Consider the following 22,159-nt stretch of genomic DNA (forward strand, 5'->3'; position numbering starts at 1 on the left):
TTTGATAAAAATATGAAAAAATATTTTAGTACAGGTGGACTTGCACCTCTGTGGACAATAATTAAAAGTAAGAACTTTTATTAAAATATAATGTTTTATTTGATTGATGATTAAAATGAAATAATATCATTAAAATTATTTTTTTATGTAAAAATATACTTTATTACAGGTGGTCTTGTACCTCAGTAGACATTGATTAAGATGAAATAAAATAAATAACACATTCTTAATGTCTTTATTTGGTTTGTTGGCACCTCGGTGGACGATGTTGTTCTTGTGGCACCAGTGGATGGCTTTGATCAGCTGATAGATGTAGATCCGGACCTGCTCGGGTGGAGCTCCGTTGGGCATGTCCTCCAGCAGCTCCAGCATGTTCTACAACACACAGCATCATCTGAACACAGCACACATCAGGAGAAGTTACACAGACGGGAGATCTCACCTTCTCCACGTACTCGAACACCAGGAACAGCTTCCCTCGCTGCCGAAACGCCTCCTTCAGCTCCACGATGTTCTCCTGCTTCAGCGAGCGCAGCATCTTCAGCTCGCGCAGCGTCGTCTCCTTCACCTCCTCATTTTCTGAACCAGGAGCCACGATAAATAAATGATAAACATGCGTTATAGTTTAGATTTATATATATTTTTAAGTAGAAACTAGAAACTGATTTGTCATTATGATGTTACATTTTAGCATTTGTAACACAAGGTAAAACATTACTTTTAAAAGTAGCCAGTGTTATTTTTTTCATTATTTATATAATAATTATAATTTTATTAACATTTTATTTTACATTTTCAGGTTGCATTTTATTTATTAAATTTGTATATTATTTTTAATAGTCATACTATTTATTTAATTGTTTAATTAAAAAATACATACATTTTTAAGTATTTAAGTTTTTTTTTTAGTTTACAGTTATTTAGTGCTTCAACAAACTTATTTAAAGAATAATATTTATATTATAATTTTTTTATTCAGTTAATTTAGTATTATAGTTTTTATATTTTTTTTATGTCGACTTTCATTTTTTTTATTTTTTCATTATTTTAATTATTTAATTTTTAAATAAAAAAATATTTTAATTTTTATTTTTTCATTTATTTAGTGCTTCAACAAACTTATTTAAAGTATATTTATATTATCATTTATTTTATTCAGTTCATTTAGTATTATAGTTGTTTATATATTTTTAATATCGACTTTCATTTTTTTATTTTTTCATTATTTTAATCATTTTATTTTCAAATTATTTTCTTATTTTTTAATTGTCATATCTAATGAAATTTATTAAATTATAAAATATATAAAGTATTCAAAAGCATTTAGTAATTTCTGAGCTTAAGCTTAGTTTTCAGTTGATATTTATATTATAATTTATTTTATTTCAGCTTTACTTCAGTTAACAAAATGATTTTAATAGTTTATGTTTTAGCACAGAGTACAAAGCCATGTTTATGAAAATGTATGCAAACTAAAACCTTAATTAAAAACATTTTATGTAACTGGATGCTAAATTGTTTATTTTACATATTTTTTTCTGATATAGAACATTTATAAAACAAATGCTCTTCTGTAAAGTTGTAAATTAAAAAAGTTAAATTAATTTGTAATCACAACAGTTGCTATATTATTATGGTATAGAACAAATGCTCTTCTGTATCTCTCATTACTGCAGCTTCATTAATATTCATGAGCTGCATCATGACATCACAGACGGTCGGTCGGCTCTATTTCTGGAGGTTGGGGTAAATCAGGTCACCTTCACTGTCCTTAAACTTCTTAATGGCCACGATTTCATTCGTCTCCTGCAAGACAGAAAGAGACGAAAATGTATTTATCACAGAAATAAATTACACTTTAACACACATTCACACAGAAAACAGCTGATTTAAATTGTAATATATTTTACAATTTTACAGCATTTTTCTGTATTTCTTATGAAATAAACGCAGCCTCTGTGAGCAGAAGAGAAGTTTTTAACACCAGTGAATCGTCACTCACTCATAATTGCTCTTTTAGTTCAGTTGAAGCTTTGTTCCTAATAAATGATGAGCAGATGGTTAGTGAACATATGGAGACTCAGTGCTCAAAGCCCATTTTTACTCACTTTATTCTTGGCGAGTGTTTTGGACCATGTGTGTGTGTGTGTGTGTGTGTGTGTGTGAGGGGAACTAAAGCACTTACACACACACTCTCTCTCTCTCTGGCCTATTTTCCCCTCTCTGTATCCTCCCAGCATCCTTCAGTGCTCCAGATTCATGAGATTCAGACTCTTCCAGATCCTCTCTTCAGGATCACGCACTGAAACACAGCTCATGTTCATACATCTGTGTGTGTGTGTGTGTGTTTGCTCCCTCAGGATGTGTGTTGTTTATGTTGAACACAAACTGATTTATTAACCTCACACACTCACGCAACGACCTCAAACACACACACACATGTTCAGACTAGCATACAATTACTGTATTCTTGCAGTAATAAACTGGGAATACTATGCAAATACACTGCTATATTTGATCAAATGTGTCGCACATAAGAGACATTGCACTGTATCCCACAATGCAATGTGCTCATCTCGTCCTTCTTCCAGAGTGAACTAGAAACTATTGAAGTTTTTATTCAGAATTAGTGTTTATTTTTCAGTCTCTGGGGTATATTTTTTATAGCAACAGCCAAAAATACGTTGTATGAGTCAAAATTATAGATTTTTATTTAATGCCAAAAAATCGTTCATTTTCCTTGAAGACATTGTGTAAATTTCCAAGCGCAAATATAATTAAATTTTATCAAAATGTTTTGGTTAGTAATATGCATTGCTAAGAATTCATTTGGACACTTTTAAGATGATTTTCTCAATATTTAGAATTTCAAATAATTAAGTAAAATTGCATGTCAAAGAAGAATCAGCTTTTTCTGTGTGAATCTGTGTTAAAGTGTAATTTATTTCTGTGATGCTCCGCTGTATTTTCAGCACCATTCCTCCAGTCTTCAGTGTCACATGATCTTCAGAAATCAGAATAATATGATGATATATAAGAAACATTTCTGATTATCATATATAGAAATAAGGCCCTTAAAGTAAGAACGATCAAACTGAATGAACTGTGCTGTGCTGCTTGTGTTTGAGTGTGATAAGATGATGGACTGATTATCAGACAGACTCCAGATCAGCCCCAAGCCTCTGGAGCTCCAGAAGGCTTTTATTAAATCTGAGCCACAACTACAGGCCACACAACGGGAATTATCATGTCATGCATATTCATAGCTCACACACATGCTGGCTCCTGATTGGCCGAGCCAAATGGAACCTTGCTCAGATCAAAGAAAACAATCCCAACAATGAGAGATTGACGCCAGAGCACTTCAGAATACTAATAGATACTAATTAATACCAACAAATCAATGTCTGAATTAGGACTACACATTTTGGGAGAGAAAAAATTATTACAATTTTTCTGAAAAAAAAAATCTTAATTTTGATTAAAAAAAAAAAAAAAAAAAAGACTTTTTTAAAGTCTTGATTGTAGGGCTGCATAATTTGGCCAAATATTTTGTGATTACATATCAACTGTAATAATTGTAATAAAAAATAAATAACTAAAATAAAAAATTAAACAAAAGTAAATAAAATAATATTAAATAAAATATAACAGCAATAACCATTCAATGCATTACTGTATTAATAAATAATTTAATAACAATTATAATAATAATTTTATACATTTTTAATATAATGTAAAAAGTTTTATATATATATATATATATATATATATATATATATATATAAAACTAAAAATATATTAAATTTGACTAAAATAGTTAATAAATTAATAAATTTGACTAATATATCAATTAAAATAACTACACATTTATCTGAATATGGTGACTGTGAAGTTTTGTTCAGAATACATCTAGTGGTGGATGAGGAAATATAAAGCGCTTTGAGTGCCTAGAAAAGTGCTATATAAATGTAATGAATTATTAATTATTATTATTACATGTACAGTAATGCACATGTAAACAAATATGAGTCGAATTGCAGTGTTTAAGATTCATAAACATCAGAAACACGCTCAAAGTGAGAGAAGAGCATGAGATCAGTGAACATGAGCGTGCACAACTGTCCAGCAGATGGCGTGACCGGCGTGTTTGGGTCAGACACACACCATCTGTCTGACGGCTCATGACCGGAGGAGATATTAATAGATAAACATAACATATGTCACATCACCACACATTCTGTTCACACTGAACACAAACCTGTTACTATTCATACCACTTCAACACAGCAGACTGTACGTACTGTACAGAAGAAACAAACTGACGAAAGAAGTCTCTTCTGCTCACCGAGGCTGCATTTATTCGATCAAAAATACAGTAAAAATGTTGAAATATTTTTAGAATTTAAAAAAACTAATTTCTATGTGAATGTGTTAATTTTTATTTATTTGAAATATAAATATAAAATAATTTGTCAAATGTCTTTAATGTGACTTTTGATCAATTTAATGTGTCCTTGAAAAAAAAAAACATTAATTCCTTTAAAATACAATATATCTTATTGACCAAAATCTGTATTTTTAGACAAATTTACTACACGCACACAGAAACATATATATAGTATACACTAAATACTGTACAGGTGTGTGTGTGTGTGTGTATATATATATTTAAACTTAAAACATTTAAAAAAAAAAAATGTACATTCATGAGAAAGAAAATAATCTATCCTGATTTACTGTCTGAAAACAATAAATTTCGCAAATGCATCTAATGCAATTTTGATACACAACATACACAGAAAACACTAAAGTGTGCTAATTATAAAATAAATGAATATGCTAAACAATATGGATTAGGGAACATTTCAAACTGTAAAAAGCAACATTATACAATATGTTACATGAGCTTTTTATTTTATGAGTGCATTGCATTATGCGATACGTTGCATATTTAGCACATACGCACATTTTTACAATGCATACATACGGAAAATCATTGCAGAGTGTGTTTTGTGTTGTAATATATAATATAATAAACATGCATACTGCATGCTACTTTCTTTCAATATTAATAATTAGTATGGACTTATATGCTTTCCAGGTCCCACTTTTTATGAACGCACACCTTTTTTTTTGCAGATGAGATGAATAGTGTTTGATCTGAACAAGTATGTGACTGAGATCTTACCTTGTGTCTGCACTTCAGGACGACACCGTAAGCCCCTGCCAGAGAAACACAGAGAAACAAACAGGTTTTACTCTTCACTTTCACCCAGTTCTACCTGTCTTTACCGTTTCTTTGTGAACACGACTCTCAGCCGTCTAAAAACCACAGTGTTTTGTGGCTGATGAATGAAGCGATTGAAGGGAGAAGAGCATTGCTTCACCTGCCTTCACCTCAGCACACAGACGTGACAGAGACAGAGAAACACTGTAAGAACATCCTGCTTTCACTGAAGACCTGTGGGACTCGATCGTGTTTGTGTAGAAATCTCATCTGAGCTCAGGTGTCTGTAAACGGCAGTGTTTTTGATGGAGGAGTCTGTGCGTTGTGTATTCGCTCTGGTTTTGGCACCGTGGATCATATCTGTGGCACAAATATCTCCCGCAGGAGACACGGAGCTGAGCTCATCCTAAGATCCCGGCCAACAGATCCGGGCCCACATCCGAGAAGATCCTCAGAGTCACGTTTACCACAACCAGCTCCATGTGAAGAGATACACAGCGGCTTACATTAGTACTGTACAGTACAGACGCTTTATGATAGACAGAGCCATACTCATCATTATTTTGCGAAACAGAAGAACATTTTAATGGAGAGGAGAAATCTGGTTTAACTGTGGTGAAGAGCTCAAAAGGTTGGATAATTCATATGATTAACGATGATGGACGCACTGAATCATATTCTGAGATAATAAGACGTTAAGATTTGATTATTTCACTGTCATGAATAATGAAAAGAGAAAGACGTTTAAGATGGATCGGGATGATTTTTACCGCAGGAGACCATGAGAGAGAGAAAATTAGACATTAACTCGATTTAATAACTCATTTAGACCCCTCTCAAGTACCCGGTTATTATTATCATCTACTACTAAAGCTTGATGAAATCATTTTTACTTGATTGAAATATAGCTGAAATAAAATGAAAAATAAATATTGGATGAAAAACTTAAACTACATGAAAATGTGACATTTCTTTGAAAACTAACTAAAAAGCACTAAAATTGCTAACCAGAAATAAATAAAAACTAAATCTGAAACAAAAAATAAACAAATCTCTGTAAAAAAAAAAAAAAAAAGACAAAAGCAAATAAAATTACTAAAATGTAAACTAAAACTAACAATGAAAACTGAAATGATATAAATTAAAAGCTAAAAATATAAAAGCATATGAATAATACTAAAATAAAACACATTATTTTAGTAATATTTATATTCTATTATAGTATTTTTACTATTACAGTATTTAAAATATTTAAAAAAAAATTTTTTTTTTGTTTAACTTATATTTTTATTTTGTGTATTTTACCAATTTTAGTATTACAACAAACTTATTTTACCTCATTTCATTTAGTTGCAAGTTTTTCATCTAATATTAATTATTAGTGTTCTTATTTTAGCTTCATTTCGATTAACAAAACAATTTTTTCTCCTCTCAACAAGGTCTCAGATCTGCTCACCATACCCAAATAAAAATCTGAGATCTCAAGATGATTTAATAATTAACTTGACTATTTTTATTTCTCTAACTCTGCAAACAAAACTGATACTTAAAACATAACTGAGCTGCCGAGCTTAAAAAGAGCAATAAACTGTTCCTCTGGGATTATTTCAATCGTTTGTTTCTCTGAGTCACATTATTTATCCTCCGCTTCACAAATGCAATGACATCAGCTGCACTGATGCAAAAGGAGAGGAACCAAAATAACACACACACACACACACACACACACACATAGACACACACGAGCGCTGTGAGCGTCCTGTGGTGAGACAGTCTGCGTGATGCACATGATCGGCCAGCATCTCCTGAACTCAATGTGTGATGAAGACGTGATGCTGGTCAACTACGCTGAAACAGCCACAGGAGTCCCCCTCATGAGCGCAAAGCCCCGCCCACTCCTCTGCCTCAGCCAATCAGGAGGGGAGTCAGACACACACATGTGCCAAAGCAGTGATTCTCCAGACTCATGTGAAACAGGCTAATCTTCAAGATGTATGTAGCTTAACCTGCTTTTTCCAGAGCTGGAATAGAAGAAAGAAGAAAAACGAGGCCATAAAAGTGGAACTATGTGACCTGTTTTTACAGGAGCAACAGTCACAGAGACTTTCCATCAATGTTTGTTTCAAATATTTCCTGAATAAAAATAATATTCAAAGAATTAAATTATGCATATCTCTTTCTTTTTGGACGGGTTTTACTGTTAGGGTCACTAACAGGGCAAAAGCTTTCTTGACATCTTCCTGTGAGGTTTATGGATTTTTGAAAGTCATATTTATGATCAAATATTTTGGACAATTAAACTTGGCAATGTAAATGTGGCAAATATGTTTAACAGTTTCAGTTTCTACAGTTTTTGTTACTGAAACTGCATTCAAATTAGCCCAAATACTCGATGATAGTTCATCCAAAAATGTCATTTTAAACTTGTATGAATTTCAATCTTCTGTGAAACACAGAGGCACATATTTTGAAGAATGTCTAAGTGTTTGTTTTTGTGATGTCTTACAATGAAACTCAAATATTTGGGTTCCAAAGTTCAAAATATATTCTTAAAATATATTTCACAGAAGCAGTGTTGTTATTGTTAAATACTGTAAAACCAAAACTACCAGAAACATACCAGTTACACGAAATAAAGCTGAAATTAAAGTAAAATATAAATGTTAGATGAAAAAACTTTCACTAAATTTTAAATGTTGCTTTTAAACCAAATCTGAAATAAAACTATAAAACAATCAAAATTAAAACCGTATTTAGAATTTTAATGTGAAATTATAAATGCACATAACACAAATTTTTTTTTATTGAAAACTAAAAACATATAAATCGAAATATCAACAAAACTATGATAGTAATAAATAATAATAAAATAATACAGCAAAGAAAAAAATTATATGATTTGGTTTATTATCGCTAACTAGAAACCTTTTTTTAAATAAACATTACTTGAAATAAAATAAACATAAAAGCTAATTCAGCTTAAAATTTCAGCTCGTCTCTAAAGCAACATTTCTCTTTATCATTTAAGTTGGAAGTACTAAAATAACTTCAAACAAAATGAACAAAAACTAAAAACTTAAAATTAAAAACTATAGACGTAAAAGAAAACAAATTAAAATGAGAAAAACAACAAAATGATTAAAGATTTAATTAAAATATAAAGATTACATGGAAAATTTAATAGTAAAATCTAATTTAAAATATTAACAAAAACTATAATAGTATATCAATAACACTATCTGGAAAAACATGATGATGTAAATGTAAATGTGAAATTTTGGGGTTAAATATCCCTTTAAAATAATGCATTGGGCAGCAGATGTGTAGAAGTTTGTGAATGACGTGTTTCAGTTCCATGTGGGCCTGATTATAATCAAAACCAATTAACTTCCATCATGCTCCTCTGAAAACCCAGACTTTCCCTCCTAGGACATTCATGTGCACTCATCTTAGAAACACGATCATTCGAAGATCACCTGAAGTCTCAAACAAATCAATCAATCAATCAATCAATCACCTTTATTTATATAGTGCTTTAAACAAAATACATTGCGTCAAAGCACTGAACAACATTCATTTGGAAAACAGTGTCTCAATAACAATTGGCCTTCAATTAGAACTGAGCTGCGAGAGGATAAACAAAGAAGTCAGGATGGGAACAGACGAATATGAGAGAGAAGCACAGCTGAGAGGAGATTAAACTATGGCCTACAGAGAGAAACTGATCTACAAACAGCTGAGCACACATGCACACACACACATCTGAGAGCATCAGTTAATACACAACCACTGTTTATACATTATTTGATATTCATCTGGATTATATTAAACAATGATATTTATAATTATCACCTTCTCCTGAGCCATTGGCCACTTTCCATCTGAAACAGATTAGCTGGAGTCACAGATCAACAAAAATCCCCTAATAACGATCATTATTGATCAATCACCTTAAGACTTTGTGAGTGAATCTCAAGGTAAAATATAAAATTACAACATACAGTTATCACAATATTTCCCCAGTTTATTGATTACATTAAGAACTGCAAACATTTTTTTATTTTCTTTTGTATTGTGATGATTCTAAAATGTTATAAGTAAATATGCGCTAATTTGCACGCACTTCCAGAAAATAAATCTCAACACTGGATAAAGCCAGGTTCAAATTTTTGTTTAATTTTGTTGACATATTAGAGTTAAATGTTTTTACTGAAGGGATTTTGGATTTCTCTTTTCATCACTCCACAAATCAGAAAATACTGTCAACAGGCGGAAGAAAATACATTTCCATCATGCTGTTATGAATAAAATGTTATAGAAATCAGTCCGAATGAAATATGAACAAACTGAACGGTAAAAACCTTCAGAATATAGAGAGGAGTAAAACTGCTAAGTTTGGTGAATGTAAGTGCTGCTGAAGTGGAGAAAAAACTTTTTAAAAAATGGACTGTAATTGAAATCTACAGACGCAAATAGATAAACTACAATAAAATAAACACTTAAAAGTAAATTTTGGAAGTTTCTTTCCACTAGTCTGAAAGAATATTCTGTTTTCACTAAAATGCCTATGAAAATAGAAAGTATGAAAGTAACAGAAAAATTACCATGTGTTTAGGAATAAAATATAAACCTGCCCAAATAATATATGAACAAACGCCCCAGTAAAAACCTTCAGAATACAGATAGGAATAAAACTGAGTCTGCTGAAAAAAAATATTCTAATATGGATTGTAATTGAAATCTACAGATGCAAATAGATAAAGTGTAATAAAATAAACACTTAAAAGTGTATTTTAAGTATAAGTAGCACAACACTTTATCAGCCCAAATAGTGCAAAATCTTAAAAGTTAACAATGCATGTTTTTGCGTATTTTATGATGACAGATTTTTGGCACTGTGACATTATTTTTGCACCCCAAAATTGCATTATTGCAATGCAACAAATATCTGTAAGATACAGTAAGATAAACTTAATATTGCAATTAACCTGAGATAATAAAGCAGCACCATAAACAGAATTAGCAAAATGTCTCATAAACAAGATGATAAATTTCAAAAAAGTATTGAATAACAACTATGCGCTTACAATTTCACTTTACACTTTATTTAATAGACCAATATATCAATAGTTTTTCCATTACAGTAATCAGAATTGGTAGAATTAGGGGTAATCTACACACAACTCATTTTTGCATTCAATTTACTGCTTTTCCATCATTTTTCTATGTAAATACATGTTAGATGGAGGTCTTTGAATGCTGAACCCACATCTTGCATTTTTTGCAGCATCCTGCGCATGACATGGTTTTCAAAAAATGCATCTTAAAAGAAGGAACATTTTATAAAAACCTGTCTCTAGACCTTGTCGTTAAATGCGTCCCATGTTTCAATGTATTTTTTTAAAAAATAGTTTTCAGGTTGGACTGCTACTCACATCTTAAAATATATTTATTGATGGTTTCACAAAATAAAAATGACACTTAACACTTAAAAGAAAAACAATACAAATAATAAAAAAAATGTATTACAAATTAATGGGGGGGGGTTACAAGATTTACAAGACCACATATCAAAATACAACTGGTATTATAAAGTGTAATCAGAAAAACAATTTTTGCAACTCCAGAGTACAGATAATTTACAAATGGTTCTCGAAAATAGTCAAAAATACTAAAAATAGTCCATCCTAGAAGTGAATTATATTTTTCATTTTAGTGTCATTAACCCTGTTAGTGTTTCACTTTTTTAAAATGCAAAAATGCTTTCTTTGTGACTGGTTTTTCATGTGCATCACTGTCATGAAAACAATGTCACAATGCAAAACGTCATTTCTTATTTTGGAGTTGACACCAAAATGACACCAACTTTACAGTTTTCATTATATTCACCCTTAAGACTCATTGTGAGAAAGCGCACATCTTACCCAACGATCACACCACCAGCCCTCCTCAACACACACACACACACACACGCTGCTGTGTTAGTGGGGCATCAGAGTGTGAGAGATAGATGAAGGAGTAAAAATAACCTGATCCCCCGAGACTTTTAACACACCTTAATACAAAATGTACAGAGAGAGAGAGAGAGAGAGAGGGTCGACGTCACACACCTCAACACTCACGTCCCTAAAACACATAGAATCGCCGGAAGACCTACATTCCAGCACATTCATAAGTCATGAACAAAAGCTTTAAAAATGCAACGTTCATGTTAAATATAAAGACTCTGACTGAATATTGCAGAATAGAGACAAAGTGACACACTACTCGTCAAAGGTTTGGGGTCAGTAAGATTTTTTTGGACTCCTCTGTTCACCAGGACTTCATTTATTTCAGTAAAATGGTGAATACATGTTAAAATGTAATTTATTTCTGTGATACTCCAGTCTTCAGTGTCACATGATCTTCAAAAATCAGTATAATATGATGATTTGCTGCTCAAGAAACATTTCTGGTTATTATCAATGTTGAAAACAGTAGTGCTGCACAATATTTTTGTGGAAAATGTCATACAGTACATAAAAAACATTCAGGATTCACAGATGAATAAAAAGTTAAAAAGAACAGCATTTATTTGAAAACAATTTTTTTTGTAACATTAGAAATGTCACTTTTGATCAATTTAATCTAAACTTGCTGACGAAACTGATTAACCCAAACTTTTGAACAGTACAGTACGAGTACAATAAAATAAAACGCCCTATTAAATGTATTAAAAAGGTCATTCAAGAGTTTTTCAGTTCTAACTACTTGTAAAATGTAAAACAAATATCAACAAGCAGAACTGTATATTCTTCTTTGTACACATATTTCCACTTAAAAACATACTGGCACCACTGTGCAATTGATAGTTTTCTTCCATGACAGGATATTATTCTGCCAAAAACCAAACGCAGTCACTGCACACTTCGCCGGAATGAAACTACGACCAAAGCCAAGTTCCTCAGACTGTGACCGGACAACTTTGACTCGACTACACTCAGATTTACAGAACATAAGTGTGAATTCAATTCCATTTTCACAGCTCTATTTCAGATAAAGTGCCCATAAACACTGCATAAAAACAAGTCACGAGTCAATGCTTCTGCAATGTCTGACATAAAAAATGAGACACAAAATCAATCGTTTTTAAAGTTTAAACTCAATAAAATCTCTTCTTGACCTGAGTTTGGCACATTCTCATGCACATTGATGTGGCATTTATTCATTTAATTAATATTTTCTTAAACTTGTATGTGCAAATATTTTATATTTCTGGTAGTATTCATTTATTTATCTTTTATTTTTGTAATCAGTATTGGATTATAGGATTAATTATATATATTTTTTGTAATTAATATTGGCAAATATTTTATATTTCTGGTAGAATTAATAAACATTTTTTATTAATATTGGCAAATATTATATATATATATAGTAGAATTAATTAATACTTTTTTTTATTAATATTGGCAAATATTTTATATTTCTGGTAGAATTAATTAATACTTTTTATTATTTTTGTAATTAATATTGGCAAATATTTTATATTTCTGGTAATTTTCATTAATTCGCTCATTTTTGTTTATTTATTTAGTGTGATATTTCTGGCAAAATTATATTTATTGATTGATTGATTTGATCTGCATTGGCGGATATTTGATGTTTCCAGCAATATTTATTTATTAATTTGTTTTGTAATCATTTGCAGATGGTTTTAAAAATATGTATTTATTAATTTGTTTTTAAATGATATTGCTAAATAAATTCCACATCAAACTCTAATTTCAAAAGATCAAGGAAAATGAGATTTTTCATGATGTGAGCCCATGAAGTGTTTCAAGAAACAATGAAATAAAAAGCATTTGTGACAAATGATGGAAGAATACAGGAGGAAAAACGGCTTTAATGTATGAATTGTTCCTTTCTCCTGTATTTTCCTCGTCATTCGTCAGTTTCACCTGATTTTTTCTGCTGGGACTCACCTTCCCCCACAATCCCAAGAACCTCAAACCTGTGCATCACATCACTGGAGGCCGGGGTCCTCATCCAGACAAACAGAGGAGGAGCTCGAGGGGCGAGGGGTCATCGGGGTCACACGCTGGCATGGGAGGAATCATGGGAAGGACACACACACACGTGCACCTGCAGAAACACACAAGACACATCCAGATGTGTCAATAACAGGCCATTGCTCTACGATTGGTTGCTAGATTACCAAAACCTATTAGAAAGTAGTTAAATAAAGAAAAAAGGATTGCAGAACTTATCAAATATTTGACGATACCTATTAAATAAATCAATTAAATATTGCCAGAAATACAAAATATCTGTCAATACTGATAAATAAAATAAATAAATAATGCCGGAAATGTCTAATCAACCAATCTGCAAATACCAAGTAAAATAAATAAAGCTGGAAATATCAAATATCTACCAAAACATTGATGAATAAATGAATGAATGAATGAATGATGAATAAATAAATATTGCATGAAATATCAAATATCTGACGATACTAATAAACAAACAAATAAATAAATAATCCCGGAAATATGACATATCTGCCAATATCAATAAAAAAATCTAATACTGGCCAAAAATGAAATATCTGCCAATACCAATTTAAATATATATATATAGCCAATTTTTGCCAATATTGATTAATAAATATAGCCTAAAATATCAAATATCTGCCAATACGATAAATAAATAAATATTGCTGTAAATAACAAATATATGCCAATAACAATTAGAAAAATATCTGTTCTAAATATCTAATATTTTGCAATATCAATTAAAAACAAATTAATAAATACATATTGCTGGAAACATCAAATATCCGCCAATGCAGATCAAATCAATCAATCAATAAATATACTTTTGCCAGAAATATCACACTAAATAAATCAATAAAAATTAGTGAATTAATGAAAATTACCTGAAATATCAAATATTTGCCAATACTGATTAGAAAAATAATAAAAAATTATTAATTAATGCTACCAGAAATATCAAATATTTGCAACTACAAGTTTAAAAAAATATTAATTAAATGAATAAATATTGCTGGAAACGTCAGATACAGTGTCTGCCAATACCAATAAATTAATAATAATAATAATAATAATAATAAAAAACACATTAGAAACCGATATAAAGTCAATTTACTGCGTCTTTAAGAGAGTTGATTATGACATCATCTGTTTACAGTGGCACCAGAAAACATGTATATTTGCTTCAGAAAGGCTTTGCATGGTAAATGTTAGTCTGTTTTACATTAGGGTTGGACGACGTGTTGGTCAGGCCAAGGAAGGCTAGAAACCTGTTTGGGCACAATCATTATTTCTGCCAATATATTTTGTGATGAATAACTGAACAATGTAAGAAGATGTGATATTCCTGCAGCATCTGGTTTCACTCAGATGTCCACGTGGTGTTTCTGGGACTGCACTACTCACAAACAGATGGAGGTCTTTATGTTTGGTCTGCATGCGAGCGTGTTTCATCACTTTAGACCAAAACGCCAACAAATCAGCGATGAACTGAGGTCTGGGACTCAGACTAACACACGTTCACTGAGATCACACACATGGCTCTGTCCTGAGACAAGTTAAATACTCATTTTTATTTACATTTAGATTTTCGAATTTTCTAATAAGCCTGAAATATCAATTATTGAACAAATATTGATTATAATAAAATAAATATCCCCCAAAATATAAAATATCAGTAAATACCAATTCAATAAATTAATAAATAACCGCAAAATGTAAAATATCTGTTCATACAGATTTAAAAAAATATATTAATATTGCCCAAATATAAAATATATGTGCATATACAGATTAAAGAATAAATAAACATTTATCTGACAAATGAATACATAAATTAATATCACACAAAATGTGAAATATCTTCCCAAACAGATTATAAATAAATAAACAAATAAATAAATATTGGACAAAACATTAAATATCTGCCAATTACTGACTAGAATAAACAAATAAATAAATATAATAAATATTACCCAAAATATCTGAAGATTAAAAAATTATAATCACCCAAAATAAAAATAAAAACTGTCTGTACAGTATTACAGATTTATTAAATCATATCAGGTGATGAAATAATCATTTTGTTTCTTATAATTTATATTAAGCTCCATTATGATAATTTTCTTATTCAGAATATGATTGCATGTGTGAATTCTGCCTAAATTTTAGGTTTAATATATTTTATTAGTCTTCGGTTTCATATATATTATTCCTTCAGCTTATTTAACCTTTCTAGCTTAGTTTAAGTTTTCCATCTAATATTTATGAATATTATCCATTTGAGGAAGTATATTCAATCAGTTCTCAAGGACTAATTGTTGTTTTTACAGACTGAGTGAGTTCAAGAAATATATTTCCGTCTTCGTGACCCTTGATGAAGCTCTCAGAGAGGCTCAGAGCTGGACGCACATCATCCCGACAGACAAATGAACAGTAAAAGTGCCAAAGCAGCCTGATTTTTACAGTGTATGAGCTCTGAACTCGGACTGATTCAATCAAGCCTCTATGAAAAGAGCTAAAAATACAGCCGTCCGCATATAAATGTCAGAAATGGCTGAAGAAAACAAGGCCGCTTCTGCAACCCAAAGCTAGAAACGAACGAATCTTCTGGTTTTGAAGCACATCTGACTGGACTGAACATCTTTCTGGGTTCAGTCCCCAGAGTGAGGAGCACAAGAATGAGAGCACGTAAGGAGGACGAGGGGAAAAATGACAGAGAGATGACTATAAACGCCTTCAGAAACAGAAAACAATGAGCAGCCTTCTGAAATCATTTGCATTTCTGAAGGTTTTCACAGATTTTTGTAATTCCTGAAAAGGCTATGCTTTGTCCAGCTAACACAGCATTGCTTTATTTGTGTGGAAGAGTGTTTGTCTTTTCAGATCAGACTTGAGAACAGCTTATTTTACTTGCCAGCTACACTAAAATATTGATGACTTATTTCTGCAAGAGAAACATGACTGGAAAAGTGTAAAGAATTAAAAAACGTGTTGTGTTTGTCATGTTGTCTCCATGAAGAGTAGTTTAAACCACAAAGAATGATCTGGTTTCTACAGCCAGACCATTTTTGGTTGCTTTAAACCGGGATACAGGATTGTATGTTAACAGCCAAAATAAAAGAACACACTTCACCTTTAACTTCATTCACTAGTGCACCTGTAAGAGAGGATAACAGAGGACTGTTCTCTAAGAGCTGGAGAGAATCAGTGACTTCTGTCCACTTCCACAGAAGCACAGACTGAGTGCATACAAGGTCAACATGACCTCGAAAGCTGTAAAACACGAGGGATGCAGGACAAAGCTGACCTCAGACAACTTCATCAGACACAAAACACCCATTAACTCGTCAAAATCAGAGGAACGGGAGTCATTTAAGAGCAATGCTATAGTAGGGTGTCGGTATGAGAAGTAGTAGATGCTGTAAAACGTTAATTTCCTCAGGTTTATATAATAAAACCCAAGCGTCAAGCTTTACTGTTTGAGAAATGCTTTTCAATGTACAAAACTGAACTGCAATCTTGCCACCTAACATAACGTTGTTAAAAAAATAGTAATAATGAAATTTACAGTAAAAAAATGCCTATTCTTTTACAAAATTAACAAATTTACAGTAAAAAAGATCAGCTGTGGATGCCAATTCTTTTATAATTTAACTTGAATTTACAGTTAAAAAAAAAAATCAGTTGTGGCGGCCAATTCTTTTACAAATTTAAATTAAATTTACAGTAAAAATGGAAGTTGTGGCTGCCAATTGTTTTACCAATTTAACTTAAATTAAAAGTAAAAAAATCAACTTTGGCTGCCAATTCTTTTTAAAAAATTTACTTAAATTTACAGTAAACAAAAAAATCAGCTGTGCCTGCCAATTCTTTTACAAATTTAACTTAAATTTACAGTTAAAAAAATCAACTGTGGCTGCCAATTCTTTTTAAAAAATTTACTTAAATTTACAGTAAACAAAAAAATCAGCTGTGCCTGCCAATTCTTTTACACATTTAACTTGAATTTACAGTAAAAATGGAAGTTGTGGCTGCCAATTCTTTTACAAATTTAAATTAAATTTACAGTAAAAAAAAATCATTTGTGGCTGCCAATTCTTTTTAAAAAATTTACTTAAATTTACTTTAAACAAAAAAATCAGCTGTGCCTGCCAATTCTTTTACAAATGTAACTTGAATTTACAGTAAAAAAAAAAATCAGTTGTGGCTGATTTATTAACTTAAATTCTTTTTTTTTTACTGTGGCTGCCAATTCTTTTACAAATTTTGCTTAAATTTACAGTAAAAAAGGCAGTTGTGGCTGCCAATTCTTTTACAAATTTAACTTAAATTTACAGTAAAAAAGGAAGTTTTGGCTGCTAATTCTTTTTAAAAAATGTACTTAAATTTAAAGTAAACAAAAAAAATCAGCTGTGCCTGACAATTCTTTTACAAATTTAACTTGAATTTACAGTAAAAAAGGAAGCTGTGGCTGACAATTGTTATGGGATTCATGTTTGTTCACTGGACATTGTTAGTAAACAAATACACTTAACCTGTGAGAGTGTTTAACCCTCAAGCATCCTTCAGGACAGATGTGGGCAGAATCATTTTGTTTTTGTTTTTAAAAAATCTGAGCTGTGCAAGAAGTTTGCTACCTGAACACAACACACATACACAAAATGGACTCAGTTTAACAAATTTAAGGGGTTGAAAATTTTTTAAAAACTCTTTAATTTGTCATTCATGGACAAAAGTTTGCACCCGTAGCAGAAAATGAAAGGGAATACTATAATTCATTTTTTATTCGTATAAAAAAATAAAATTAATCCAACACAATGCAGATACATACACGTAAATGTAGGGGTGAGCCTTTACAACATTATCATTGTGACACTCACTCATACTCATGCATGCGCACACACTCATGCACACACACACACACACACACACTCACACACAGTCACTCATGAACACTCACACACACAGTTGCTCACACACACACTGACACTCATGCACATTCACACACACTCACTCATGCACACACACTCACACACAGTTGCTTACACACACTGACACTCATGCACATTCACACACACTCACTCATGCACACTCACACACACTCATGTGCACACACACACTGACACTCACTCATGTACACTCATGCACACACACAGTCGCTCACACACACTCACTCATGCACACTCACACACACTCATGTGCACACACACACTGACACTCACTCATGTACACTCATGCACACACACAGTCGCTCACACACACTCACTCATGCACATTCACACACACTCACTCATGCACTCACACACACTCATTTGCATGCACACACACACACACACACACACTCACACACAGTTGCTTACACACACTGACACTCATACACATTCAGACATCTCTCATGCACACACACACAGCCGCTCATGCACACTCACTCATGCACACTCATTTACACTCACAGTCGCTCACACACTCATGCACACTCTCTCATATACACACACACACACTCAAACACACGATCACAAAAAGTCAGATTTACTGCAAGATTTGTTGATGATTCCAAACCAAACATGTCTGAAACATGCTACTTGCTAGATTTCTTGCTTTTTCTTACCTGTTTAGTACCAATTTACTTTGAGTTATTGAAATGTGTTGGTTTTTACTAGAAACAAATTAGTACCCTGTCTACTACTTTGTCTTTTCCATATATCGTGGTCAGATTGCTAAGCATATTTTAGCATCTCACCCAACACAAATGTTTTTTTAAAATGTTGACTTAAGAGGTTAAGTTTGTTACAGCAGTTGTTCATAGATCTCAGCCTACATGCAGCCAAATAGAGGCTACTGGGATGCATGATGTCATCAAAGTCACCAAATCTTTAGATTCTGGCTATCTGAACTGAAATAAAAGATATTAAATATAACATAAAACAAGCATATTTTACATTATGAGACTTTCCTACCCAGATTCGTCCACGAAGCACCAATTAAGGGCTGCTATCCGAAGGATGCTTGAGTATTTAAGCTCCATTAATTGAAGCAACACCCTGCAAACAGTCCCTGATCTGTGTGAGAAGAAGTGATACGACAGCCTACTCGGAATAGAACAGCAGTCTGGTGTGATGCTTCTATAAGATCACGCTCAGGAGCGCATCTCGATGCACGGCTCGGTGTCTGCGTCGCAGTGAAGCAGATCCGCGCTGCGTGGGAGTCACACGCGCACACAGAAACACGGAGCTGAAGCGCGCGCAGCACGCACACTGACAGACTGTAATTATAAAGCACACAAACACACAACACTGCAGCAGTATAACCGCACATGTACTCACGCGCTCCGCTGATCTGGAAGCGTCAATCACTCACATCCCCAAACGCGCCGGGAAACGCAACGCACCGCTGCGCGTCAACAGCAACAGTTTCCAGACTGGCGTCACATTGGAGCCGACTCCGATGATGGACGCTGTTCGCAGACACGCCCCTTCTGGGATATAAACCAATCACAAGACCAGTAGCTCAATGTGGGCGTGTTCTCTGTAATATGATAAATGTTTATTAAAATATAACAACTAGTAAATAATTGTTCAATAATACCATAAAATAATATAATAATATATGTAGGGCGAATTAATGATTATTATTATTTATTATGGCTATTATTATTAATGATAATTATTATTCATTATTTACTTTTCACATTTCAGTGAAGTTGTAAATAGTATAATATAATAATATATGGCGAAATAATGATTATCATATATCAGTAATTATTATTTACTAAAATTATTTATTTAACTTTTTGCATTTCATGGAATTTATCAAAAACAGTTTTGTTTAATACAGTAAAAAAGTAAAATCGTGAAATATTATTACAAATTCTTTAATGCATTTATTTGATAAAAAATACAGTAAAAAGTGTAATATCATGAAATGTTGTTATCATTATAATATAATATAATATATAATATATTTTCAAATATAATTCATTTATGTGATGGCAAAGCTATTTTAAAAGTTATTTTTTTAAGTAATGTTTTTTAAATAAAGTCTCACCAACGCTGCATTTATTTGATCAAGAATTCTATGTAAATATATTTTAAAATGTAATTAATTTGTGTGATCTAAAGTACTTTTTAAATATTTTTGTTTTTGAAAAAGGCTGCATTTATTTTATAAAAAATACAGGAAACATCTTAATATTGTGAAATATTATTACAATTTAAAGTAACTGTTTTCTGTGTGAATATGTGTTAAAGTGTCATTTATTTCTGTGATGCACAGCTGTATTTTCAGCATCATTCCTCCAGTCTTCATAGTCACATGATCTTCAGAAATCATTCTAATATGATGATTTACTGATCAAGAAACATTTCTGATTATTATCAGTGTTAAATTAATTTATTATATACGTTTAAAATTTAAATTGCATGGCACTGACAAAAATGTTGAATATCTTAAATTAAGAAATATTCACCTGTTCATGTATTTTTGCCATAAAACCGATTAAAATCCCTCACACCACCTAGTGGACAAATGAAGAACAGCGGTAGAAATATTGATGGACAGATAAAATACTTCATAAAAAAATATACTTTTGCAAAAAATAAACCTTTTTTGCTAGTGACAGATGTTTACACAGAGAATTAAAATATTAATACTAATTTTAGTAATGTTCGATTTTAAGAGTTTTATTTCCGGCCTTTGAATATGATGCTATTGTAAATTCAACGAAAAAAGGGGCATGTTGTAAAGGTTCAGATTGGATTAGATAAATCTAATCAATGTGTATTCAAGATGTTTATTTCCTTCTGAATGATGGAAATCAGCATCTTGACCTTCACAGCCCAAATGTCTCTTAAATCACCAAGTAGATCAGTTGTTTCAGAGTTAACACACGGTGTTACATCACATCCACCCGATGAAGCCCTGAGATGGAGTTCATGTGTTAGTCTACCTCATCTTCTAATGTCAAAGACATACACCCACAGCACAACTATAAAAACTCATCGCCAGACAGCGATGTCAGCCACCTACACAACAGGAACAAGCGCACAACAAAAGACCCGGACGCAGACAACACTGAGGGAGAAAAAGAAACAGAACACATTATATGATAATAATAATAAATAATAGCATCAATAATGTAAAATCTTAGACACATAAAAGACACAAATATGTTTCTCCCAGTCATTTTCTTTTTTAAAAAAACACTAAGTTTAAAAATTATGTTATTGTACCAGTAGAATAGATTATTTTTGTGATTTCTGTTCCATAAAAATTAAAATTCCAGTGTTATTATGTATTTGAAATGCCCAGCTAACAACGTTTGCAGGACTTCAAGCGTTCTGTCAAGGTGCATTCAAAGTTATAAACAAACCGTAACATTTTGTTCTAGCATTTATTAATAACGGTCTCAAAACGTCAGCACAAAAACGCTGTTTATCCATAATTTGTGGAACGTTTGATTGGAGGTTCACATTCTTATGTGTTTCAAAGAACACTGGAAAGTTATGTTTCCTATGATGTTTACTAAATTCTAAAATGGAATGTTCCTTTAACATTTGCATAAAGTTCGTTTTTTCTTTAGGCCTGCTTAACCCTTTGTGGTACATAGTTGCCAAAGCAACATTTCCCTATTCTTTCTTTTGTTACATATTGTAAAATGTAATTTATTCTTTGCATTTTCACCATCATTCCTCCAGTCTTCAGTGTCACGTGATCTTCAGAAATCATTCTAATATGATAATTTACTGCCTATTATTATTATTATTATTATTATTATTATTATTATGTTGAAACCAGTTGAGTATAATGTTTTTTCAGCATTTATCTGAAATAGAAAACTTTAGGTTTTATTTAATTTTTTATTAATTATATTTTATGAATGTCTTTATCGTCATTT

At 31.7% G+C, this 22,159-nt stretch overlaps 1 protein-coding gene across 4 annotated transcripts in view; it reads right to left on the bottom strand.

The window, feature by feature from the left end:
* Positions 1–19,746, bottom strand: part of LOC127944459 (cyclin-dependent kinase-like 5) — a 39,198-nt gene extending 19,452 nt beyond the window's left edge. For 2 of the 4 annotated variants that reach the window (XM_052540390.1, XM_052540388.1), the window contains exons 1-6: positions 19,590–19,746; positions 13,195–13,354; positions 5,192–5,226; positions 1,761–1,806; positions 443–579; positions 255–375 (exon numbers count right to left, since the gene is read on the bottom strand). In XM_052540390.1, the coding sequence (XP_052396350.1) occupies positions 255–375; positions 443–579; positions 1,761–1,806; positions 5,192–5,226; positions 13,195–13,258 (403 nt within the window). In that variant the 5' untranslated portion in view covers positions 13,259–13,354; positions 19,590–19,746. Of the gene's footprint in view, positions 1–254; positions 395–442; positions 580–1,760; positions 1,807–5,191; positions 5,227–13,194; positions 13,355–19,223; positions 19,454–19,589 lie in introns of those variants that run through there. The other 2 variants (XM_052540389.1, XM_052540391.1) reach the window with 2 other exon arrangements.
* Positions 19,747–22,159: the final 2,413 nt, after the last annotated feature.

This window comes from Carassius gibelio, chromosome A23, assembly GCF_023724105.1.
Source record: "Carassius gibelio isolate Cgi1373 ecotype wild population from Czech Republic chromosome A23, carGib1.2-hapl.c, whole genome shotgun sequence".
Lineage (NCBI taxonomy): Eukaryota > Metazoa > Chordata > Actinopteri > Cypriniformes > Cyprinidae > Carassius > Carassius gibelio.